Genomic DNA, 27,454 nt, shown 5'->3' on the forward strand with positions numbered 1-27,454 from the left:
GTGTGTTCAACTTAAAAAAAAAAAAAAAAAAAAAAAAAGAGACCAATGGAGAAAATCGGCTACCAAAAGAGGGGGGAGGGGGACAGCCCTGCCTGAATCTGAATGAATTTGCCCATACAGTTGTAAGCAGAAGTCTTGACGGCACTACAACCTACAGGCAGATACTATCTGTAGTACTACGTAGGAAGGTAGAATGTCCATAGAACCGCTGAGGAAATGTTACGCGAATAGCCTCAGGCAAGATTTTGAAGAGAGACTGTTCTTCGGCGTCTCTTGTCTCGAGGCTTTTCCCAATCCAATCATGACCATGTGCGTTCTTTTAGGCGAGATAATTAGACTAACAAACAGAGCAGTAATTATGAGAGCCATTAAATATCTTTTATTACCAGGGATAATGGCATACAAATCACTTGGCAGTTTTGACATCAGTCGCTCTCTCTCTCTTTCTGAATCTTCTACTATCTGTTCCGCAATTAAGAAAGACTCGCTAGCAGACGTGTGACATGGCTTCAAGTGTTGCGTAAATTTCCGGAGAAATAAAAAAAAAATCTACCCCAAAATAAAATGAAACCCATGCCACTTCCCACGAAGCAATCTTTAAAACGTGTGACTAATATAAAACGTAAAGCTTTTTCCTTTTCACGATCCGAGGCGTACAACAGCTAGAGAGCCGATTAAAAAAAAAAAAAAGAAAGAAAGAACCCAACTGTCACCACATTTTTTTTCTCTTTCCCTAAAGGCAGCAGCATTGTCCTGGGTCCTTGACGTCCGGCCACCGATAGAGAATAACAGAGACCAATAGCGTTTAAAAAGACGACGGAGCAGCAGCAGCGATGTGTTTGGTGGTTGTATCGTGTCGCAGCGTAGACGGTGGCGTTTAGTAGCCGGTGAGTTCGGAGAATGTCTGGTCGAGCTCGTCCGAGATGGCTTTGTACTTCTCCTTCTCCTGGACAAGCTCGTCTGGTGGAAGAACACGAGACCAACAGTGAGATCCTCGGGCAAATGACCCTCCAATCAGGACCCCCTGCGGGTCACGGCATCGCGAAAAGCGGTGAAGGGACATTCGATAGGTAACTGATGGAGGCATAGGTACAGCTACTTAGAATGTTGCTTCCTGTTTTAGCTAGAGGTGAGTGTTGATCACATTTACAGTGCCCACCCGCATCTGTAAGTTCCGCAACCGCGTTGCTTGAAATGCGGGTATCCGCATCAGCACAGATATTGAGCACATCTTTCCATTCGCAATCATTCCATTTGCATTTGTTGGAATAAACTGACAAGATGAAAATGCTATGTATGACACCCACAGTTCTCCAATAATAGCAGTATAACATGAGCAATGAGGAGAACTTGGCGTGGTGGTACGAGATTGAGGTCTTAAAGCGCTACTGGAACAGGAACGAGAGATGTGTTGTGTACCTCTCTCGGTCCTGTTCCAATAGCAATTTTTAGACCAAAATGCATAACAGGTGACACACCATTTCGGTGTCCGGGTAACTAGGATTCTGGGTTTTCGGATCTGTCCAAAAATATATATTGGTAAAATTTAGAGCAATTTGGATTTATCTGAAATGCTTGGCTTTGGAGGTTTCAGTAACTGAGAAAAGTCATGCCCTAATTGACGTTTCCTTTCGTGTCAAGACAATGGTGGCTGTCTTGACCCAAATTCCTTGTGCAACTGTCTTGTGTTACACACACATAACAATGTGTGCAATGTGAATGAATATCATCCTTGCCCAGTGAAGACTGAAGTCACTGGGCAGGGTACTCTATTCAGTAACCCTACTCGACATAAAGCATTTTGAGATTTATAACATTTGCCGGGTCTACTTGAAAAATACGTACCCAGCACTCACGCACATGCTCTTAGCTAGCAGTAATCCCAAATTATCTTCCCGATTTGATGAAAACGAAAGGCATATGCCTTTTTGTGACAACAGTATCGTTTTGTGCAACGGCTGGCCTTCAGCGTCACATTCTGTTTTGAGAGAGTAGGGTTTCCCTTTCAGTTTTCTGCGCTTACCCTCAGCCTTAAAGTGGACGCTCACGTGAGAAACTGTCTTCTTGAAAGGGTGTTCACGTGGCACGGATACAAAAATATACATTCGAGATGACATAAAATGAAGAGGACAGCATAGGGCTCAGTCTCGTAAGAGTGATTTCTCAGAAGCCTGCTTACAGAGATGAGAATTGTCACACAAGATACCGGGGTAGTTTGAATTTGGTCGTCCAGAAAAAAATTATTATTAAATTATTTAAAAAAAATATTTTGTTGGTAATGGAAATATACATTGTAAGACACGTAAAAAAAGTCGTAACACAAAGAAACTCGACTGTACAAAACAAAAAAACGTAACATACTGCATAACGAAACGAGATTTTACTAATGCTGCTTTCCATTAGACGTTTTAATGGATCAAGTTCTATTATCAGGAGGGATAGTTAGTATGGTGCATGTGCAATAGAGGCAAAAATGTTTGCATCTGAGTGCAGACATTGAATGCAGCTCAGTGCATTACCTAGAACACAGAAGTGGATTGAACTTATTCTCTGTTGCATTCAGATGGAACTCCTTTGGCACGAGATTTGTGTTAAGGACTGACAAACATGCGACATGCGCCCACACACAAATAGTTGGAGTTATGATGTAAAAGTGACCTACAAGGATATGGTGCTGCGTGTGTGCAATTAAGTTCATCTACAACTTACAAGTTCCAACAAGACAGGCAGCATCATATCCTGCTTGCTAGCTGTCATTCATGAGAGTGTCTCACAAACTGCCAAAAATTACTGCATGAATGTTAGTTCGTAGTTATCATCACCAAAGAAACAACGCTGGCACCCTGTTCTCACAGAATGCGCACAGTGGCCTCATTAAACTTGTGCCATATGACATAAAAAGTTGAGCATCTAATGAGTAGACCCATATTCTTGAGTCCATTCCTTGCGCTCGTGCAAGATTTATTGCAGTATTTGCGAGAGCTAAGGCCACGCTGCGGTGCCAGCATTGTCTTCACCGCACACAGTCACATGACTGGTGAGGAGGAGGAGGAGGAGGTTAAATGTTGGGGATGTAGTAGCACACCTTGGGAAGGAGGAGGGAAGCGTGCATCCAGCCAATCACATAGACTGGAGGTCCTTGAGTGTGGTCTCCACCTCTTCCTGGAGAAGGTGGTTCTTTTCGCGCTCCGCAAGCAGCTCATCTGCAATACACGTGCAGCCCAACCCAACTTCATTCTCTTATTGTATGTTGCGCGAGCGTCATGGCCAAGCTACATTATGACCACGTACTTTATAACGTGGCTATTGTATAGTACCTGCGATATCAAACCTAGAACGTACTTGATGTGAATCACCTACCGACCATACACCCGCGATTTTTAGAGCTAAATTCTAGATGTACTTGCTGCACAGTCTGAGTGAATACTACCATGTCTCCTATTCTTAGTGTGCCAAAGTATATTATGTCCAGCTGTAGGGCTCGAACCCTGCTGGCTAACCTTTTCAGTGACTTCCGTCTTTCACCATTAATTTCTTAGGCACTTTGAGCCTTTGTATCTATTTCTCCTTTCTATGTGTTCCAGCTTCAGAACATAAATTGTCTCATATTACGTCCGCCTGTTTTATACCTATCGTATTGCTGCAATATTAATGGCCATACATACTCCAAAGACGCGTCGTCCCGTCCTTGCCCCATTTCGTCGATTCCACTGCTGTACTTTATTTCCCACATTTGTATAGCTATTTCATTTTACTATATTTATTTCGTGCATTCGGAATAAGAACAATCGAGCTAAGTTGAAAATGAACAAAAATAACTATGCAGGGGGTTGCATAAATGGTGTCTGTTAGAGCTTTTATTTCCAACTGCACATTAGGCAGCAGCGTAACTCTGTCGTTTATTTTAATAAGCTACGGTTATGAACAAGATGACCCAATTGTTGAGTGTCTTTCTTGTTGGTAAATGTGTTTCAACTTGGAACTGATATTGAAGCACATTTACATCATTCGGCAAATGTTACTGGCCTGAAAGCTACTGCGCGTTTATAGTTTCCATTTATGCAACCCGCTATCTCAAACCATACCAATGGCACCCCTGATGGCAGACACCGAATGAAAATCCGCATGCATTGGCACAACACATTCGAGCTGGTTAGTAAAGTTGCATGTTGGTGCACATGACGGGGCTACACTGCTGGACGTACCTTCCAGTCTGTCCACTTCCTTCTGGAGCTTCTGCACGGACCTCTCAGAAAATTCAGCACGGGCTTCAGCCTTTATAGCAAAAGAGGTAGCGAGGATATTTTGTTCACAGCATTGTTTTTCTTTTGTGCCAACAGACACGTAACAATCAAGTACTATTTCTCAAACAAATAATAATGCATAGATACAGGAAAGCTTGTGGAGAGACTCCACAGTGAAAAAACCTGAGCATGGGCAAAAGCACAGAGACAACATGAATACAACAGCTCAAATTTTATCTAATTCCTTTTTTACAGTTAGAGAATACGCTTAATATTTAATGTACACAGAACGCCACTAGGGCTCTGCTCAGGCAATTGCTTCTACGAGCATAGAGTGAAATTTGCGATAATTAATAATTAGGAATGGGCCAATCGAATCTTTCAAACCCACCAACCACGTTTGTTTGTTTTTCTTTTTAAAATAGGCACCTCCGGAGTCCATCAAAAGCATGACTGGCCGGAGGGTATTTTCTTGTTTGTTTGTTTACATTGCTCTAGACCGAAAGAGTTTGGTCAGGAACTCTTACATTACAGGTTTAAAAGCAACACGGTTTTGCTTTTGATGGACTCTGATTCGGAAAATTCTGGATTCGTGCCATCTCTATTAATAATGAAAGCAAGTGGCGTAGCAGTACTGTAAAGATGACTCCTGTGCGAGATTTGTTTTTTAGGACTTTCACAGAGAAAAAGTTCATACTATACTTACCACTCGGACACACTCTAAGAACACAACAACAAAAAAAAAGAGCTACAACTCACTACTCCGCAAATTTTCTTGAACAAACCCAAGTGAAGGTAAAGAATGGTACGCATTTCTTCGCAGAGTATATTACGCCAAGCAATACCCATGGTCTCACTAAATATGACCTATGAACTACGCATGCTAGAACTATGGACAGAGCGTGACTGCACGTTAAGGAGGTACTACAGCACTGACGGAGTATTGTCGGGCAACTGAACAGGAATGGCTACGTGGCTACTGGAAGTCATGGGTGAATAGCTAGCCATTTCTTAATGTAATACGATGTCAGGGAGGTTGGTCAATGGAAGAATAACGTGCCAATCAGAGAGCTTGCGGGAGGGAACACGAAGTTTCCCTCCGCGTTCTATTATGCTTTTTGAATGTGTACACAATGCTGCTTCATTAGCACACATTGCCAGAATTTTACCAGCAATTTTTGTGTCGTGTATACAATTTGGAGGAACCGTTTCTACCGACGAGTACAAAGGGAGGGATCGTATCTAGGGAGAGCTACGCGCCCCGTCATCCTACCTCCTGGAGCCTAGCTGTCATCTGGCGAATTTGTCCTTCGTAGGTTTCTTCCTTTTGCATGGCCTACAAAGGAGATGGAAAGAATAAGAAAGGACAATCATACCTCCTTCAGTTTGGCAGTCATGGTGCTGATCTGTGTCTCGTAGGATTCTTCCCGTTGCTGGGCCTGGGCCGCAGGAGAGGAGGAGAAGGAGGAAGAAAGGACATTGTGGAGAGGTCAGAGGGCAGAAAAGAGGTAGGGTGCATCCAAGTGCCTATCTTCAGAGCCCTAATCAATTTATGTCACTGCAACGTGACTCACACTGTGTTCCTGCAACCTAACGCTAGTTTTTAGTTTTCGGGACAACCAAGCAAGGGCACGCGCCTCCTCCCTCACTGGAGCCGTCCTTTAAGGTGGGCTGGGAGACACTCCTGATGGCATTTGTATCTCGTGTACAGAGTCTATGGGAGGCTTTGATTTGTGATTAAAGCTGGAATGGAAATATGATGAATGCCTGTTTGCCTGTTAATTTCTACTCAAGTCCTGAATTTTGAGAGTCCCTTTTTGGTTGTACACACCATTTTTTTTTTTTAAATTCAAATCTCCAGAAAGTCAGAGCAGGTGAGGCGTATGGTGAAATTTTACGCAGGTACAACTCAACTGTCTGTTGAAAGGATCCAAAATCTAGCGGCAACATCTGTTGCGCATGTTCTTCCTTTCTGTACTCAGTGCGTACACACATTTTTTAAATTACAAAGTGATTAATGTTGCATGTGAGTCATTGCTCTTGCGTGACATAAATACACCATAGCATTTTTTTCTTTCTTTTTGTTAATGAAAACAAGGGACAGCAAAATGAATAAATAAAATGTTCATATCTCTGTTTGGGCTGCGAAGTTAGATTGTGCTCCATAATGGGAGAATTTGCAGAAGTAGAAAGACGTTAACTTAAGACAAAAAACTAACATCAAAACATACATTAATATGTAAAACTTAATTTGCGACTTATCTTGAAATCTTCCCTAAAAGTCTACGAAATATTGCGAATATTTCTAGTAAATATACGAACACTTTCCTTTTCTGCTAAGCCGCCTGTCCTTTCGATTGTCATTCCTTATGTTAACAAAGCAAAAGTTAAAGTAGCCTTTGTTTCTAAATGCTAGTATAAATACTATAAATAGTATAAATACTGAAATTTCAATGACTTTCACAAGCTTCCAGTTATGGTTAGCGGCCTGTGTAGATGGCCAAGACAGAGTGAGAAAAAGTACGAGCATGGCTTAAGTGTAGCGCAGCACAGAAGAGTTGCTGCCACACTGAATAAACAGATGGACAGGACCAGGACAAAGAACAAGGACAACAAGGACAGCAAGGACAATGGCTGGGAACATGGAAGGCAGGTGCTTGGGGCACAGAGACAGGCAAAGCGGCTCGGCCGGGCAACGTTAAGACAGTGTACTCAACAATTAACGACACCAGCTGCCACACTCACAGAGAATTTAGCAAAATACAACATTATAAAACAACATCTCTGCAGCTGATACCTTGATAACTGCATCCACGTTACAGTTACGTTTAGGTCACAAGTAAGATAACTACAGATAACAGATAATAGGGAGTTGTAGTGAATGATTCCTGAGAGGTTTGGCACTGGCGCGGACACGCGCCAGTGCCTCGAACTAAATGCCTCGCGTCTCGAACTAAATGCACATTTCTGAACAGTTCCGTCGGTCTGGCAACCTCGAGCTGTTCATGGATGAGCTTGAATGGTTTGGAGAAGTAGGACTAAGAGTGAGTGCAGTGCTCCAAGGAAGAAATGTGTATTAAGCAGGCAAGATGATCTGCTACTTTAAAGGTTGTGCCATGCAGCTCATTTGAGACCACCGCATGGCAATTAGACGCCATTAACAGCACTGCTAAAAAAAAGTACTGCACTTTGTTCATTGTGTGGGAAGACTGATACTAGGCTGTAAAATGTGGATCGGTCAACATAATAATGTGTGTGATTACTTAAGCTCGACTACGTATCACGTTCGCACATCTGGTAAACTATTCAAGCTCGAGATAGCGGTGAAGAACCAGTGGAAAGTGGTTTATGCATAGATCGCAATTAATATAAATGGCTTCTCCAAACTACTATCTTCTTGGAACTGTTCACACTTTTTATGACTCACTAAAACTCTCTATGCATGTTCCCACTGTGACACAGGTTCAAGTGCAGAATGGGCACAGCTTGAACCCCTACAGCAGATATACCAGCACAGCACAACACTGGTTCTTAACCAATGGGTGTTAAAATTAGGTACATCGTTTGCATAGACATGTTTTGACGTGAATTTTGTGCCGGCTGTCAAAGGTATGAGTGCACAACAAAATTCGGACAAAACCAGAAAAGCAGAAAAACGCAACATAAATAGCGCCTTCACAAACACAACAGCTGCAACTGCTTCACACCTACATTTCTTTCAAAATTTTGTAATACAGTCAAACTTCGTTATAGCGAAGTGTCGCGGGAACTACGAAATCGTTCGTTATATCCAATTTTCGTTGTAACGGTACGATACAAAAAAACTGTAAACCCTGCTAACGAATTCCGGAATATCACGCCACCTGTATCGGCAATCGATATGACGAAGCCAAAATATAGTAAGGTCACTCCAAACGCGTTTATTAGAAAAAATGAGCGATTTTTTGCTGCTTCATAAGGCGACCGCTCACAATGATGCCTTCGAAAGTATCGATGCAACGAAAGGCCTCAGAGTTCTTCCACAGACTCCGTTGGGTGCGTCAACGAGGTATTCTTAAGCGCATGAACCATGTTAAGCGTTTCCGAGTTTTGCTGCGACAAGCTTCTCCGCGTCCCTTCCGTCTTCCTCGGCGGCGTCATAATCTCTCTCGCCGACGATATTTGGCCAGCCTGACCCGGCCATGATTTCCACATCGCTCAGTTCGGGTGCCACAACAACGGCATCGTGGGCCAATGGGAAATCGTAAAACGTAACATCCTTCGTGTTCAAGCGTATCCAAACGTCTGGTTGGATTTTGCTCCCGTTAGTCCTACAATCCCATACCTCTCGGCGACGTTATTTCTTTCTCCGTTTGATTCATTTAATTTTTTTGTCATGCCGCTGTCGACGTAGCGTAGGATATATAAATTTTCGTCTGCAAGCATACAGCCTTCCGCCTTCGAGACCATAGATCCGACGGTAAACCAAAATCTCGTCGACACACAGGCAGGACATTACGCGAGACACGCACGATTAAAGTTGATGTGCCCCAATACGAGTGAGGGAGTGACAGAGAAGAGGGAGTGACAGAGAAGGGGCAGGAAAAAGCGCAGCCAATAGAGTCTTCCTGAGTTTATTAGGCTCACCCTCGCTGCAAAAGCTAATTCCCTGAACATCTTGCAGGGAAGGGATATTCTACAATGTGTCACGACCATCGGAAGGGCAGAGGCATTTGGAGGTCAAGCTGGGACACTTGGTGTTAACCGATAATTCCATCGACGGAGGGAAAACTTAGTTCGCCATAAAGATAAAATTGGCATAGGAATATAGCGCGACCAACCAAACCGAAAGAACTTTGCAATAGCCGATAATTCGTAGCAAGCGCGTTCGCTGTAGCGAGCTTTGACTGTAATACAAATTTGAACGGATTATGGTAACTTTTTCAAAATTCTGCGTTAGCAGATGATGATAACAAAAACGAGAAAACGTAAGATGTAGAAAACTTAAGGTTACTAAATGAGACAAATATTTAAATGTGTTCCTTTTAATATCGCACTTGTCAGCAAAAAGATGTTCCAAAAATTTTCTTTATTCTAATTATGTAATCAGTAGCTCACACTTATTTGTGTGTCAAGCAGATGCTGTGTCAGAATGGCAGCTTGAATGATCGTAAGAGTTATTTTATAACTCAACACAACGTAACAACATCACATGTCATCTGAGTACAGAGATACGGTTTCTTCATAGTAAAGGCAGCATAGTGCTTCCACATAGTTATGTTATAGACAACACAACTGCAGCATGGCTGCAGGAGAGCTCACACACACTGCATGCTGTGTGCACTCCTCACATCACATAAATTCCATTGAGAATCCTTCTCAAATACACATATCAACACAAGTATCGTGCAGATGATAGCGGCTGACAATGCTGATACTAACATCTCATTTTAGTAGTGTAACCAAAATGACAAAACAAATAAAAAAACAAAAAACGAAGATGATGACGCTTCTAAAATTACATTTTGTGTTAGTGATATATCAAACACACGAAGCACCACAGAAAAACTTTTACATTTTGGTGCGCTGTAACAAGACAGATGTTCCTTCAAGGCACCTAAGGTCTCTCAAACTGCGCAGGCCTGTGAATTCCTCAGTTAAATATTTGAGATATGTTCATGGTTTAACAATGCCACAGTACATTTAGGCATAATCTACAAGTTCAAAAAAAAAAAAAAAAAAGAAATCAGAAAGCTGCGAGCTGTGCTACGAGCACACAGAATGTACCAGAGTATTCAACCCCTAAAAAATAATTAGCGAGTTTCTATCAATTACCTAGCAATAGTCAGGCCAAACGGACTTTACAATAAAAAAATAAAAAATAGTAGCGAAAGATGCTAGTGCAAGTTTAATCATGGAGTATAATTTTCAACCATGTTAACAGCTCTGAGTTCAGTATTAAATTTCCAAAGTACATTTTTCAGATATGCCCAAATAAAGGGAAATAAATAAATAATTAGAAAACTTCTTTACGAGGCAAGATTACAATAAACAAAAATAATATATATCTAGGCAGACAGGTATTACAGCTCACCTTCTCTTCACTGACTTCCAGGGACTTGAGGTTGTTGCCAACAACTCTGAGCTCCTCTTCAAGTTCTACAATCTTGCTGCAATTTTGAGATTAAGCATAAGCAAAGGAAAAATAATTATAACACAAGCAGGGAAACATGGCTTCCTGCGATAGAACTGATGACAGAAGAACGACAGGGTGTCTAATGGTAAACTTTACAGCAGCTTTCGTACTTCCTGTGCTGTTGATGCATCTTGTAATGGCAAAATATTTGAGAGAAAAAGGAAAAGTGCTTGCATTTGCACGAAGCACAGAAGAAACTGCAAAGTTTGTCATTGGACATCCTCTAGTTCGATTTAAAATTACACGAGGAGGACAGGAAAAGTTCTATAAATATTGTTAGACGCCGTTCGATTCGTCTGGTGTATTCCCATGGTTTATAGAGTGGCTCTCAAGTACCAGAACAATACAGGAACACAATGTGACAGTTTAGCTGTAGCATAAAGAAGCCAGCTACACATGCTACATTCACTAAGGTAAAACCAGCATTCCATCATTCACTTTTTGCAAAAGGTGATGCCAAAGGGTACAGCATGGTGGGGTTGCATCTGCCACTGCAGCAAGTAGGTAGTATAAAATGGTTTTAGCTGTACAACACCCTCTCCTCAACAAGGTCACTTAGAGTCACCTTTACACTACTACTATGTTGCTTTCCTATATTTTTCTGCCACCTCTCAGCCACTCTTCAAACCACAAGTATCACTGCTGCCAACTTAGGAGACAATCACACTGTATCTTGAATTTAGATTCTTCGCTTCATTTAAGCTCATGCAAAAGTGTTAGATACAATCTACCGTTAAATTATGCGTAAAAAATGCCGGCTTATGTAGCATGCACCAGTTAGAATACACAAGAGTAAAGAGAAAATTTTCACAAGTATCAACCCAGGAGATTGCACACATACAAACAAGTAATACAAAACGAGAGAGAAAAGAAGCAAAAAAAAGAAAAAAAAAACAATTGACAACATGTGGCAATGATGATCCATGAAGTGTTAGGACCACATTACACTAGAGTATATGTGTCCATTTCATATTAACTTAAGAACATTGTGGATGCAAGTTTCAATCATAACCCCCTGTGATGACACACAGACTCAAAGTTCCTCGTCATATAATGCTACATTCACCTAGCTAGCAATGTTGTCATTTCCTGAAATGTACCAAATGCTCAGCGTTTAGTAGAGGTAACCAATTCGCATAACACGGCACTTTGCGAGCTATATTTCTTCTTCCACATTTAATTTGATAGAGAGGTCAGAAAATTTTGCCGGGTTTTAACCGCCTTTGGGAGGTACTCACTGAACTGCACTTATTTAAATGAAATACCTTAAAGGGGCTGCAACACTTGATCCACTAAATGACGATTATGCCAGATAATCGTAAAAGACAATTGCCTGCATCGACATGAACCTGGATTCGAAGTTTTTCAGATATGGAGGTACATATAATAGACAAAGCGCAAATAACCGGCAAGGCAAATACCGAAACTTGTTCGTCTCTGCCAATGAGGCAGCGCGAGAGAGGTCACATGCTTGCGACTACCAATAGGGACGGCCGTGGTAGCTCTCGTGCCTTTGATGTCTGAGTGTGACGCGTACGTACGTTCAAGGGTTGATATCTCGCCACGACACATAGAAAAATAATTATTGTTTCTTCAATACCCTGCTGTGCATTATAATTAGGGCCCGACATTTTATACCCAATATTATAGGGTTATGCCCAATTACGCTCAATATTTTCCACAACGACTCAGGGTTTAACGTGATATTTCCCAAAAAATTGCTGGACCAGGGGGATCCTATGTCATCACAACTAACGCAGAACTTTGACAACTGTGTCGTAAATGCGTAAATATGCTCATGCGAACTGTCAACACAGAGACCCTGCTGAATCTTAGATCCATGGGCTAAATATTAATACTCCGTGTGTACCAGTGTGTCGTGTATTACGCTGAGTAAACCAAAGATTTACACTTGATTCAATCCCACTCAACCAGAACTGGGTTGAATCGGGTAAATAAAGCACGCACGATGCGATGAACTGCATTTATCGCAACCCCTTTAAAGAAACGACATCAACTCCCATTCCGACTCCCAACAGAATGCTGTTCTTCCCAGATGGGGAATTTAATCAAACGAACAAACATTTTTGTTGGGCATCCGCAATTTGCAGTCTCACCTCTCGCCCGTCGTGGCTCTTTCCTCCGCACGTTCCAGGTCCGCTTCGAGCAGCGCGATTCGGCGAGCCATCTTGCATGCACACATGCAGCAGCACAGGGGGGGGGGGGGGGGGGGGTGACACAGGGGCAGGGAAGGGGGTGAGAAAGTGGACAAAGGAGGTCAACTGGCAGCACACACGTGGGCAACCCATATTTTTAGAAATTCACACAGGTGGGAGTCTGACCCTTGGCCCGAAAACACTGAACAAGTTCTCGCGATATGCAGTTGTGTAACGCATGCTTACAGAAACCATATCCTTAAGTACTCATCCTATTCTATCTTAGGGTTTTTCAACCCCGACCATGTTCCGCTCAGCTCTTAAGGAACCCTACCCAGCGAGGAATATATAAATGTCCAGGCCAAGCAGTCAAAGTACCACAACATCAAGCACAGCGGACCACTTGTGCCAATACGCGCGGCATGTTATTGTACACGCAGTTACGGTCACTAGTAGCACGATGAACGTGCAACGCAGTCGTGCGGAAAACACCCACGTTCACTTACGTCTCACCAGTCTCTGCACGTTCCTCCGCACGTTCAAGGTCGGCCTCAACCATGGCCAGCTTACGGGCCACCTGGGTGCCATCAAAGAAATGCGGTTCAAGTAATTCTGCCAGCATAAGTGTCTCGAGCCAGGTAACAAAATGTTACTGGAAGGTACTGCTGTGCTCTACGTTCCATGAGATATTACAGACCATTCTTATATCAGTCAGTATTATAAAGATCATTTTCATTAACATTATTTGACAATCTCGGAAACAAGGTAGGGGACATTGTTTTGCGGTATGGTACTGTGTATTGCCTGTCAGTAATGCAGACAGAAAGAAGGGTTTACCAGCAAGTGTAACGCGGATCATTAATAAAATGCTAAACTTATGTACATGATATGCACTGAAACATGTTTACAGGCGACGTGTATATGTAAACTTCCTTGCTTTCAAGGTCTTGGGCTTGCTGGTACATGGTTTATACAGGTTGAGAAATAAAATAGTAATAGAATATAAAATAATAAATAAATAATTTTAGTACTAATCAAAAATACTCCCGAGATAAGCAAGGTTCTAAAGTTGAAAGGTTTTCTAAATATCTAGGGACATTCTAATGGACATTCACGCAGTATGAGATCCTATCTTTTCCTCCTGTAACAAAGTGGTAATATCATTTGATGTGGAGCAGAGAAGATAAAGAATAAGGTTATAATGGTGTCTACATGAGGCACAGCAGTAACCCTCCACAGAACCCATGAAAGGTTCACAAATCATGCAGGTGGAACCCTCATGCAATTGTTTGTGTTAGACTGTTCTGCTTGCGGTTATCGGCATTGGTGGGATCAGGTACAGGAACATTCGTCCGAGGGTCGTGCAGAGTTAGTGGACGGGTACCAGCTCGGTACGCCACAAAATATTTCAACGGCACGCTTTTCTTACTGTCGCATCAACGAGACATAACTGATGGATTTCAACCTGTGGAAAGGCCAGACAGTCAAGCAAGTATTTTCCTCCGTCTAAGTTGAAGCTTCATTATCTTAAACCTTGTGACAATGAGTGGTCACAATTACAGTTGCGACTACTACTTCACTGAGTTCGGGAGTTTGACTAATGCTAAAACTAGTTGTTAACAAACGAGCAAATTTAAAGCTTATTTTCTATGGGTGACTCAACGTACCCGAGGCCAACAGAATAAATTGTGGACACTGTTAGAATGGGTTCTAAAGAGTTGCGCAGGAATAATTAATGTATCACATGGCAACCGAGTAATTTCAAATGCTCGTGCATGATCAATGTTAAGGAAGGTTGTGCCAGCGATGGCACGTGACATGGCAACGTTAGAAGGGGAGAGGTTGTGGCGTGCAGATGAAGCAACACACACACGTTCTATCACAGAAGGCCCACACTGTTTCAAAGAACTTTCATAGGAGGATAACAAACGAGGCGACGAATTTTACTTCCAAGTTACTTCAGGTAACGTTTAGCTTCGCTGTCCCACCATGTAATGTGGTAAACCAATAAACTGAATTGAATTTTAAACGTCAATTCCTCGGTTATTTCGCTTCAATTTGCACACTTGCTGTATCCCCTCAACTATCTTTCACCCCCCCAATTATGCACTCTGTCATTCTTGCCGAGCAGAGCAATTTTCAAGCAAGCAAATTTTTCTCCAGATACACGTTCTACAGTTGCGGGCACAGTTACCAATTACGCCGACATAATCCTGAAACGCATTATTAATCCCTTTAATCCCTGGAATGGGGAGTACAGTGTGAGCCCCCAGTGTCTCTCATCCCATCCACCGAGCCACGTCACCTCATCATATTTGCGGTCAGCGTCCTCAGCCATGAGGCGGGCCTCCTTCAGTTGACCCTCGAGGCCGTCCATGCGCTCCTCGTCCGTGATGCTGCGATGTTCCAGCATCTTGCGCATGCTGAAAGACCCCAACACAACTGAGCAACGTTTGCCCAACAACTCTCACCTCTTCATATTTCTTGTCAGACTCCTCCGCGATGAGACGCGCCTGCCCCAGCTGCGACTCCAGGACGGATATGCGGTCATCTTCCAGGTTTGTGCGGTTTTCCAGAGCTTTGCGGATGCTTTTGGAAGGCCGAGGGTTAGAGGGTTGATGAAGCAATCTCTTTTTTTTTTTTTTTTCTCGGGACTAGTTGGTAGTTACCATAACGTGTAAGGCCCACACACACACACACACATAGACAAAACATGTCGAAGTCACATCCACTTTTTCAATTCGCACATGTGGCAGTGACAGAAAGGAATCGGAAAAAACATGCTACATTTCACAAAATTTGGAGCATTACCTGTTCATGTAAGAATTTTTAAAAAAGGAGGGCTGACATAAAAAATATGGCTAGCGTCAATTCTGCTATCTCGCATTTCCCCAAATGTCTAATTAATCGGTTAACTAATGAATTTAGGTAACCCACCCACCTGCAAAAAACGCATCTAGGTAGCTCACATAGTTTCTTATAATAATTCTCTAAAGGACACACACACAAAAAAGGGAAAAAAAACCCTGTACGTTGCAGTTACGCCTGACATACACGATTACAGCATCGCCAATGCCCAGTTAACAGATATTAAAGGGACATTCACGCGTGTATGAGAGTGTTACAGTAATGTTCGGCATCGCTTCACAGTCGACTTGGCCAAATTTCTCTTACGAAAACAGCTCACAAAGAAAAACTCGGGTCAACAAACAAAGAAAAAATCGGGTCAAACCATCGTATCCCAAACACAAGAGTCTGATACAACAGATGTCTTTTGTTGTGTATGGGTGTAGGTTCTTGATAACAGGTGCGAGGGAACATTTTCGACGGCTCTCAACAAAAACTAATGAGTGTAGAACAAAGTGAAGATAACTGGACCCTCTCAACAACGCTGATTTCCCTAATTTTCTTTTAAAGAGTTGGAAAGATTGAGCAACCCATGTAAGAGGAGGCATACTAACCAACGCGGAAAAGGAGAAATAGCAACAAAAACTGGTTGCATTGTATGTCAGTGAAAATTACTGCAGAAGACCTCCTGTCAGACTTCACAGTAACTTATGTACCTTACAAAACCACTGCAAAAGGTGCTTGAAAGAAAACAAACTTTGCACGTTCAAGATGTTCAGCCAATGACTGTCACAAACATCAAATCTGGCAGAAACAAAGAGAGCGCAAAGAAGGGCAGGGCAGGGAGACCTATTAATGGGCCTCCAATATAACAAACAACAAAGTGATAATGGTCTTTCATAGTTTATCTTTGAGGACTTGTAACTCTTAAAATTTGACAGAACAGAAGGACCACCTCCAAGAGCACTCGGAAAGCAAAGACCCGATTAGTGAGGATGATGCGACGACATTAAGGATGTGTTTTCGGACATACCGTTCACTCTCATCAGCGGCTTGGGAAGCCTCCTCGAGCTTCTGTGTGGCCACCTTCAGCCTTTCTTCTGACCTCTCCAGATCTTCTTCCAACAGCTGGATACGCCTGTTCAGGGCGGCTACATCGGCCTCAGCCTACAGAAAGGCATTTGCACTTATTGATTCACATAAGATTTCCAACATCAGCTCCGAGGATTTGTGCTTGTGGTCACGCAAAGTGGTCTACGCAGTTCCAAACTGCAAAGATTGTTCTTGTCAAAAATGATGCTTTAAATTCACAAAAGCATTTTTTGTTAAAATATTTTATGCTATATATAACCCTGTTCTGATCACTGCTTCCACTCACCTAGTCCTTTTCTCCTTTCCAGATTTCATTCATTTAATGAGAATTTGTGTTTCTTCCAATTCTTGTCATAATTCTGAACAGTGACGACGTTCTGTACACAGCAACTTGCATAAGGAACAACACTTTTTTTTTTTTTTTTGACGATGCGAGCGTGAACCGCTACTTCCTGGTCAATTTATTCAGAGCTGTTTTTGTTTTTTCTGCATACTTTGGCGACAACGCCATTCTTCCATCGGAAGATGTCTCATGCTAACATCCTGTGGGTTCAGACAGGTCGCAATGCTTGTGAAAACACGCATGAGTAATGCACGGCGGCGAGAGGCAGCCGCATTCCTGGAATTATTTCCTTTTTGATCTCGTCATCTTGTGCCTTTTGCATTGCATTGCCGCGATTTTCGCGAACAACAGGGCTATTTCGTCCCCGTTTCAAGCATTTCTCACGGTCGCAACGGTACACGCAGCTGCAACACACATTTAATTCAACACATGAACGTAGAAGGTCGAAAGAATATTGTGACGTCGACATTTCGGAAAGGCAGCGCTCTTGCGAAAACAGTTGGCGGCTTATTTTGGGTACCACAAATGTAATATGATCGAAAGTTTTCAGATCGGTGTCGGGCAAAATCGCAGAAGGATACGTAAACAAAAAACCGGATTACCGGCGAAGGTGATCGAACCGAGAATTGCGTTTCGCACGAATGATTAAGAAAATCGCACATCCGACGGGAAGGAATTTAATTCTTCAGCAAATATTCAGCGACGACGACGACTTCGAAGCACTTGACCGCACGGGCGACGGACGCACCAAGGACGAATGTTGACACCTTGCCCGTTTTTCAAACCTCATTTTGAACAACCCGGCAGAACCGGTGTTCATGTTTCCTTTCACTCACGAAATATCTAAAACGAAGATTTCCACTTAGTTCGCTGACTGACTATCCGTCACGAACAATATATACGCGGCTAAAGAACAAACTAAAAACATGGGCACTTTCACAAAGTGGGGCACGGACACTTGATTCGGAATTGATCATAAGTTTCAAGGAGAAAGCAAATTTCTCTGGGTGGGAACGACGCGCACGTTACAACCTTACCCGGTTGCGTTTGTAAACAAAAGCGATGCACTTTAGGCTCGTTTGCCAGTGAGTTATCTCTGATTATCAAACTAGAGAAACTTACTTCTTCGCGACGCCGGACCTCGTCCAATACACGGGACTGTGCCTCTTCCGCTTGCTCTTTTGCAGTTTCTAATTCGTCTTTCATGGCTCTCATCTTTTTCTTAAGCACTTCTAACAACGTTCCCTGCTGTACCGCACTCATTTTGGCAATCTGAACTTTCAGACCACAGTTGAAGTGACAACAGGGTGGGACTGACGGGACTATAACGCTATAAGCCTAACGTGGTGGTGCGCAGCGGAGTGATACGTGTAAGCAAAGGGCGAGGCCCCTGTGCGTACGTAGGCTGTTAGCGACAAAATGTAGTCTCAAGAATAATATATAATATTTTGCTCTAACAAAAGCCATCATGGCAGCAGTCGTCTCTTACTTCATAAACATGTAGCTTTTCAGTTAATCTCATATTAAGAATGCATTATAGAGGACATCCTCACTTTGAACCATGCCATGCCACTTGTCGATTTTGCGATTTGGATGGTTTCGAGTTTGACCTTTAAGTTTGCGTCGCCGCCTGCACTAAAAATTGATGCACGGTTTAATGGGAGTTCTTCTATGCACGTGAGCCAGGAAAGGACGAATTTAGATAGTGCATCGTGTGAGGACGTGACCAGCGTTGCGATATTTGTTTTCAAGCCCGCAACTATGCGAACGCACTATATATAGACTCGGAATAATGAAAATATCACAACAATAAAACTTAGTACCTTCAAAGTGGTACTTTCTTTGTGACTTTCGCGCTTTGTAGCTTGCGGAGTCTTTGCGAATCACGCGCGTCGATTCCGTCGCGTTGCAGAAGCATATATATATAGTTTCTTCTGCAGCGAAAGTGGCGAAAGGGAGTATGGAGCACGCAGTGTCACATATCGGTGTCACTCGAACGACGTCTGCGTCGTTAAACAAGAGATGTCTTTGTCCTGGTAAAACATTTCCTGTGCATTCACTTAAAGCGGGTCGTTCGATTTCCGCTGTCACTTTTTCAAACTTTCTATGAACGTCATTTCTGCGCCCTCTCACTTTTTTCGATCTGTAATTCACAGCATGCAAGTTTGCGTCTCCGCAAATTTCTTGCCTCTCTTGTAGTGAAAAACACCGTGAAGTTAACTCATATGGAAGCCTCATTAACGATTGTTCGCACCAATAAATCATCAGTATTGTCGCCGTCGTCGTACTTTTGATTCATTATTGAATGGAACGCGCGCTGCTCAAAGAACTTACGGCACAGTTGCTTCGCGGCGCTCACTCGGAATTACATAAAGAACTTTCGGAATAGACTCGTTTTGCTCTGGTAACCCGTATGAAATTCACTGTTCGATAAATAACGTGCACATCTCTCGCGTGTCCTCGCATTCTCCTGCTATACTTGTACTATTCGTTTTGGACTACTTAGTTTGTAGCGTTCTATACAATGTCGCGAGCACGATTTCTGTTGCATAGCAACCTCGTCTGTTCATATTCAAATAGTCAGTTAAGCCCGCTTTTACAATTTTTCAACATGTATCTTGTATCGCTGTAGGTGAGTAAGAAGAGGCGTGTACCTGTTGCAGGGCCTTGTCCTTCTCTTCCAGCTTGTTGTTGGCCTGAGAGAGCTGTTCTTGAACCTGGTCGAGGTCATTTTCAATCTGCTGGATCTTCTTCTGAAGGCTGCGAACCTCCTCTTCGGCCTGTGGTATATGACACATCGTGCGTTACATAAATCGCTTACAAAATTTCCGTACAATGGCGTCACTAGGGTATGCGTCACCCCCCCCCCCCCCATATTAACGCATCCCTTTCCGTACCAGGCGATACACGATAAATACCGATACTACACCACACGTAGAAAAAAATGCGCCGCGGAGAAAGGGTGGAGGCGGCGCGTCACCCAGCGCGGACCGCACCCCCCGCACTTCTGACGATACTGTACCCCACAACAACAGAACTTCACCGCATAGCACGCTGTGCTCCAACCATTGCCAAGAATGATAGGGTTATCGCTTCTGATTCGAAGAGAGAGAGGGGGGGGGGGGGGCGTACGCCTTTTTGTGGCAACTATCATATATCCAAATTGCCACAAAAAGGCGTACGCCCACCTCTCTAATCGAATCAGAAGCGATAACCATATCATTCGCGGCAATGGTTGGAGCACAGCGTGCTATGCGGTGAAGTTATGTTTTTAGAGTGCACACTCTTAAAAATCAACTTCACCGCATGGCACGCTCCTAGCCAACCATCATATCGCACGATATCGTTATCTACCCTGATTTGTTGAAAACGGAGGGCGTACGCCTTTTTGTGACAATTATGAACAACATAAGTGTCACAAAAAGGCGTACGACTCCCGTTTTCAACAAATTAGGACAGATAACGATATCATTCGAGATGATGGTTGGCTAGGAGCGTGCTATGCGGCGAAGTTCATTTTTAGAGTGCACACACACACCAGTGACGCTATTGTTTCTGTCTGCTCAGACACGTTGCCGTTGCTAGAGTGAATGAATGATCATCAAAAAGTTACAAGAATCATTGGACATTTGTTAAATCGTGTTGGAGGAAAAAAAAAATCGTGTCACGTTGTAGAGAGACGAGCATGTTAGAAATAACAACTTGCTCTCCAGCTCTAGCACAATCTTCTGCACTCTTAAAAATGAACTTCACCGCATAGCACGCTCTTAGCCAACCATAATCTGGAATGATATCGTTATCTGCCCTGATTCGTTGAAAACGGGAGGCGTACGCCTTTTTTGTGACACTTATGCTGTTCATAATTGTCACAAAAAAGGCGTACGCCTCCCGTTTTCAACAAATCAGGGCAGATGACGATATCATTCGAGATTATGGTTGGCTAGGAACGTGCTATGAGGTGAAGTGCATTTTTAAGAGTGTGGCTTCTGGCCCTACACTCTAAGAAAAAAAAAGGAGTGTTTTGTACTCCTTTTGGGGAGTAAATGCATTGCCACAAAAAATAGTCCCTTTCGGGAGTAAATGCACGGGAGTAAATGAATGTCACAGAGTGGAGACGGCATTTCACGCTCTGTTCTAACAGTTCCAGGTACATAACTCGTGCGCATGCATGAAAATACTTCGAAATACTTCGAATCAAACAGTCAACGGTGATATGTCGAACGATATAAAATCTTACGACATACATAGGGCACAATTTGCGAAGAAAGAAGCGCTAACTGTTTCTTACTCTGTGTGAGTGGAAAATCGCTACGTTGGCTGAGTAATATACAGCCTTATGCCATCGAATTGACCACGAGCATATATTTACATAGACTGTTGCATTCGGATGACTATTTATGAAGTTCAGTGACAATTTGCAGTCCTGGGGAGTAAATGTCGGGGTTAGGGGACCAAAATGGGGAGTAACTGCATTCCAGGGGACTAGAAGCTGCAATTACTCCCCATTTTACTCCTTTTTTTTCTGAGAGTGTAGTTTGTGGAATAGGAAGCCGACACTCCGTTTGGCTGACCTTTCCGTCTTTCTTTTTCTATTTGCTTGTCTTCTCATAACTATATCCTGTCCCCATAGTTTGCAAAGTTTTGCCCCAAGATGCACTCTCTAAGAAAGAAAATGAGTAGAACGAGGAGTAATTGCAGCATCTAGTCCCCTATAGATTGCAATTACTCCCCATTTTAGTCCCCTGATCCCGAAATTTACTCCCCAGGACTTCAAATAGTAACTGAACTTCGAAAAAGGTCTCTTGAATGCAACAGTCTTCGTAAATATGCGCTCTTCGTGAGTTTGATGGAATGAGGCTCTTAACTTGGATGAGATTCTTAAGGATGAAATAACTTAGCTAACTTTTACATTTTCCATCCGCACAGAGTAAGAAATATAGTTAGCGGTTCTTCCTTGACAAATTGTGCCCTATGAATGTCGCAAGATTTTATATCACTCGACATATCACGGCTGAGGGTTTAACTCTGAAGTATTTCCATTAATACGCAAGAATTATGTACCTGGAACTGTTATAACGGAAAGCGAAATGCAGACCCCACTTTGTGACATTTATTTAGTCTCATGTATTTATTTCCCAAAAGGGTTTAATTTTTGTGGCAATGCATTTAGTACCCAAAAGGATTAAAAGTACTCTTTTTTGTTTTTCTTAGAATGCAGGTTTTTCATTTTATCCCTATTTCCTTCGTTATCTCCTCCTCGGAGAACCCTATGAGGACTCCTTCATTAGATAAATTAGTTTGGGAAGCGTTCGAAGGTGATCCTTTTCTAAACCAAACGAATATCGTGTTTTCGTAAGAACTCTATTTTCCAAAACCCCGTTTTGTTACTCCCGGAACTTTGCTTCCTTAGGAAAAAAAGACTAAACAAAATATCGAGAGAACACTTTTACCGAAACGTTTTATATAGATGTAGTAGCAAGGAGGGAAAAGTCAGGTCCCTCGAAGATCAAACAACCACTCAAAAAGAGCAAACACTCGAGCTTTCTACATTCATTTACGGTACTAGCTTTCGCGTAGCGGACCAGTACGCTTCTCCTGGTAGAATGTTTTACCCGTGGTTTTACGTAAAAGAAAAAGAAAAGTCGTGTTCTCAGGTGACAGACACGAAACACCGTGGTAATGGGAGTAAAAAGTTCCACGAAATTTTCTCAAATTTATCAAAGAAATTATATTTGTGTTTGCTTGTTTTTGTGGGAGTTTCACATTCTCGAGGGTCACAGACTACACGTTTTCGTAAGCTTTTTTATTTTTTTATTTCCCTCTTCTTCTGCTTTTTTTTTTTTGTGTGTGTGTGTGTTTCCGAAATGGGAAGCCTGGCATCAGCGGCATTTGGAAGTTTCCATTGCCAAACTCAAGGAGGGATCCTCCCTGCCCATGTTTAGGCCCCAGAACGGATTTAGCGCGGCGCCAAAATAGCCTTTCCTCGTTACCATCCGGGGGGTGGCTGCTTTCTAGGCTCCGGCTAACGCTATACTAGTACGCCCCCGTCGTCAGAAACGATCCTAAAGCGCTCGTGTTGATAACGGAAGAAAATGATAACGAGAGAACTACTATGATGAGCACGAATTTTTCCCATATGAGATATGGCCTGGGCAGTGTTAGAACTCATACCCTATTTTGAATAGCGTCCCAAATGAGACGTCGCTCCTGGAATTACCCTTTCAGTGAGACGTTCTACAATAGACGTGTACTCGGAGGCAACTTGAAAAAACTGAACACAAAATGCACTTTCTCGCGAATGTTGTTAACTGTTTACTTATTCCGCTTCTAAGAGGATCATTGTCCCTTTAATCGTTCGCACCGAATTGCATCAATAGAACCCGATTGGATCCCGAATTACAGATTAAAAGGTATATACCTCTCGATCTCTCACCCCGAAATATAATTAGCAGAAACGGAACGATTCCATGCAGTAGGCAAATTTGTTTAATCGCACAGGAATTCGAGACTGTCTAAAGACCATCAGCCATGGAACTGTGCTATACTTACTGACTATACCACTTACATAGGAAAATTGGAAGCATAGAAAAAAAAAAAAAAGATAACGAATCAGTAGAAGACGATGCTGAGAAATTATTTTTTATCTCTACACACCCTTAAAAATGAACTTCACCGCATAGCACCCCCCCTAGCCAGCCGTCATCTCGAATGGTATCGTTATCTGCACCCTTAAAAATGAACTTCACCGCAAAGCCCGCTCCTAGTCAACCATAATCTCTAATGATACCGTTATCTGCCGTGATTTGCTGAACACGGGAGGCGTACGCCTTTTTGTGACAATTATGAACAGCATAAGTGTCACAGAAAAGGCGTACGCCTCCCGTTTTCAACAAATCAGGGCAGATAATGATATCATTAGAGATTATGGTTGGCTAGCAGCGTGCTATACGGTGAAGTTCATTTTTAAGAGTGTTCTCTGATTTGTGGAAAACGGGAGGCGTACGACTTTTTGTGACAATAATTACTATGAACGGCATAAGTGTCACAAAAAGGCGTACGCCTCCCGTTTTCAACAAATCAGGGCAGATAACGATAGCATTCGGGATGATGGTTGGCTATAAGAGCGTGCTATGCGGTGAAGTCCATTTCTAAGGGTGCACGATTTCTTCACATTGCACGCCGTCGGCGAGGCACATTTCTAGGGTATACGACTTTTCTGGTCACCAACTTCCCGGGGGTAACTGCACTCCAAGAAAAAAATGGTGTGAAAATGTGGTAACCCCTATAATTACCACCTAGGTCAACATATAGCGCCTAACAAGGAGTGTAAAAGGGTGGTAAAAGAAATTATCATGTATCCAAATTGCTACGAAAAGGCGTACGCTCCCGTCGCTCACCGAATCAGAAACGGTAACCCTATCATTCGAGCTATGGTTGGTGGACAACGTGCTATGCGGTGAGGTTCTGTTTTGAGAGTGCGGTAGCAGGTAGAACTTTGCAAACTTTTAGGCAAAATATATGCGACAACTATTAGTTCCTAAAAGGTGTAACTGCTCCACACTTTTTTCCTAAGAGTGTGGCGGACAGTAGTTTATCCAGAATCGTAAGCTGTTACAACAGACGAGGTAGGGACGAAAACAGACATACACAAACACGGTCTCAAACTCAGCACCTGAGTTTGAGACCGTGTTTGTGTATGTCTGTTTTCGTCCCTACCTCGTCTCGGGTTTTCAAGTCATGGATCGTCACCACCAGCTCGCTTGCTACCTAACTTTCCTTTCGTTTTCTGTTACAACAGTTACGTTGTAATTCAGCTTAACGCATCATTGCCGACTTGTGTCTACAGCTGAAATAACAGGTGGTGCACACGAACAAAAAGTTAAGGGGTGTCGCTAAAACACTTGAGGGTGTATGGGGCTTTTTGGTCGACCTTGCGCAAGACGGCAGCTATATATAGGAAGAGAGTTTTCAGTACAAATACAGTTGAACATCTTGTAGTGTTGTGCACCGAGAGTCTAATTTTGTTGCGACTGAGCGGCGCCAGAATGAGCTGCTGACTACAGCATTTTTGTTTTTTCTTGGTGATCTATAGAGTGACAGAGCCAGCATTGGAAGTTGAATCCGATTACGCTCAAAACTGATCGAGGGGTAAACGTAGGATAAGGTTTTACCCGGTCACATAAAAGGTTACTTCCTTGCTGCTAAAGTAAATATAGATTTCACATCATGTTGAGATATACAGTCTTCGCCAGGAACTGAAGGGAATTAGGAGCATCTATACCTGACACAAGTGACCACGTGGGCCCCGCGGAAGCTGACAATTTGCTTATCATCCACATTCTAGATTGATCCTATAAAAACATAGCTGCGGCGTTTTCGCGCCTCAGTGTCTCAGTATAACGACAGTCCATGCTATAAAGTGGGTCCGACTCGGTGTGGACTGCAACAGCAACTTCTGCCAAATGACTAGGCTGCTTGCTGGGAGTAACTCCAACGCGAAACACGTGACATGTAATGCATTGAAAGAAAAAGGAAGAAAGGAGTCAAAACGGGTTAAAAACTGGCCCTTTGGTTCTGCTGTATGTCGCCGTTTATATAGGTGTTTCCCTGCACTGGGGGTTTTTAGTCATTCTCGAAGCAATGAACACTCATGAATCCATTAGACTCGTAGAAAATCATCAGTTACACGGGTTTCATGTATCTGTAAATGGTGATCTTTCCCTACGTTTTCTTTCGGTATAATATCCGCGTACTGCTATACATTCAAAGAAAAAAGGGTGTGAAAAGGTGGTAACTTCTATATCAACCTAGGTCAACATAGCGTCTGATAAACACTCTTAAAAATGAACTTCACCGCATAGCACGCTGCTAGCCAACCATAATCTCGAATGATACCGTTATCTGCCCTGATTTGTTGAAAACGGGAGGCGTACGCCTTTTTTGTGACAATTATGAACAGCATAAGTGTCACAAAAAAGGCGTACGCCTCCCGTTTCCAACAAATCAGGGCAGATAACGGTATCATTCGAGATGATCGTTGGCTAGCAGCGTGCTATGCGGTGAAGTTCATTTTTAAGAGTGAAGGGTGGTAAAAGCAATGATCATATATCGAAATGGCTACAAAGAGGCGTACGCCCCCCTCGCTCACCGAATCAGAAGCGGTAACCCTATCATTCGTAGGTAGCAGGTGCAACTTTGCAACCTTTTAGGCACAACATATGCGACAACTATTACCTCCTAAAAGGTGTATCTGCTCCACCCTTTATTCTAAGAGTGTAGAGTAATGTTCGTCCCTTAACGTGATGCAAACGGTACAATAAAGTCAGGAAAGTTTTTAACGAACTCGATGCTTGTCTGTAGCACGAATATATAGCTGGAATGTATTGTGCTTTGTGTAAGCATACTTCACGCTGGTGCTCGAACGTTCCCCCTTCTAGGGTAGGCCTCGCTAGTCGGAATCGTCTGGTTACTTTTAGATCGGCTAGCATGACCTAACTGTTTCCCTTTTCCTTTAAAATATTTTTTAAACCCACGTTTTGACCTTGGCGCGACTATGAACGAAACGATTTAAGGACGAAAACTTATCAAGCCCGCATTACACGTTTCGACCGATTTGCATTGCGAGTCTTTGTGCGAGACCTTGAAGCTCCCGACGAGGAAGACGTTCACGGGATATCCGCTCTCACTGGGGCATCCGTGTATATGACGACAACCTTCCGGATTTTCCTATCTGTGAGCCGTAAACAACCCAAACTACGCAGATTTTCTGCAGAGAAGTATAATCCCATAACTTAAGATCCACAAGTTCGTCCCCGCTGAGGTCACCCTGTCCTGGTCGACCTTTAGAGGCACCAGCTCTTCTCAACCGCATCGTCATGCTCATCTCCCCTTAATATCACGCATTCCTCTCAAGTCCTCTCAACAAAGCATTCAAAACTTCAGTTCATGTATGTAGCTTCCGATCCTGTTAGCGTTCGGTTTACGGGACATGTGGTTTTCCTGTATCGGTACATTTACAGCACCTGAGAAAGTCAGTGCGCATGAGCGAGTCCTACCATAAATCCCCCACCATTGGGCAGTTTTTCGTACGATTTGTTTTTCGCGTAAAAAAGAAAAAAGTACGTGCATAAATGAGTAGTTTGTCCGCAATTTACAACAACAAATCGTTACGTCTACAGGAGGGAGAAAATCGTACAGGTAGAGGGGAAGACGTCCCCGATACCTGTCCTGGTACGAATCTGGGCCGTGAAGAATATTTGCGTTCTTTACAGCACTACAAATGGACGACCTACATCCTCGTGATCCGCACCGAAAAGGACACACGTATGTTAATATCTTTTCCTGGTCGTACCTTCTCTGCGCGGAGGGCGGCATCCTTGGACTGATTCTCGGCGGTTTCAGCTCGATCGACGGCATTATCCTTCTCGAGCTTCATCGCCTGCATCTTTTTCTTGATGGCCTCCATCTTGGCTGGTTGAGGTGGCTCACAGAGCTGCGAACTGACACAAAAGAGACGAACGAGCGCGCACTACCAACTCCCCGGTACGTCTGAACGGCAAGAGCTGAGGACTCGTTGCCGCAGCAGAAGGTTCGTCCA

At 43.1% G+C, this 27,454-nt stretch overlaps 1 protein-coding gene across 12 annotated transcripts; it reads right to left on the reverse strand.

Annotated features, from left to right (window-relative positions):
- Positions 1-707: 707 nt before the first annotated feature.
- LOC135389111 (tropomyosin) lies at positions 708-27,454 on the reverse strand. 12 transcript variants are annotated; one of them, XM_064619109.1, is made up of 10 exons: positions 27,209-27,454; positions 19,512-19,637; positions 16,456-16,589; positions 15,047-15,164; positions 12,537-12,607; positions 10,318-10,393; positions 5,621-5,683; positions 4,206-4,275; positions 3,086-3,203; positions 849-960 (listed from the first exon to the last, which is right to left on the reverse strand). In XM_064619109.1, exons 1-9 carry the CDS (start codon positions 27,320-27,322, stop codon positions 3,121-3,123), a joined length of 855 nt encoding a protein of 284 aa, XP_064475179.1. In that variant the 5' UTR covers positions 27,323-27,454; the 3' UTR covers positions 849-960; positions 3,086-3,120. The 12 variants fall into 12 exon arrangements, with proteins under 12 accessions (XP_064475180.1, XP_064475178.1, XP_064475177.1 ...); XM_064619105.1 differs by lacking the exons at positions 5,621-5,683; positions 12,537-12,607; positions 15,047-15,164 and adding exons at positions 5,518-5,580; positions 13,082-13,152; positions 14,881-14,998 and having other exon boundaries at positions 27,209-27,444; XM_064619103.1 differs by lacking the exons at positions 12,537-12,607; positions 15,047-15,164 and adding exons at positions 13,082-13,152; positions 14,881-14,998 and having other exon boundaries at positions 27,209-27,442.

Source organism: Ornithodoros turicata, chromosome 3 (assembly GCF_037126465.1).
Source record: "Ornithodoros turicata isolate Travis chromosome 3, ASM3712646v1, whole genome shotgun sequence".
Taxonomy (NCBI): domain Eukaryota; kingdom Metazoa; phylum Arthropoda; class Arachnida; order Ixodida; family Argasidae; genus Ornithodoros; species Ornithodoros turicata.

Coding starts and splice junctions, on each gene's coding strand:
- LOC135389111 (XM_064619110.1), bottom strand. CDS start 27,322: ATGGAGGCCATCAAGAAAAAGATGCAGGCGATGAAGCTCGAGAAGGAT. Junction 15,165..16,455: donor GCCGCTGATGAGAGTGAACG/GTATGTCCGAAA, acceptor GCCTTCCAAAAG/CATCCGCAAAGCTCTGGAAA. Junction 961..4,205: donor GGAAGTGGACAGACTGGAAG/GTACGTCCAGCA, acceptor TTCTTCCACCAG/ACGAGCTTGTCCAGGAGAAG.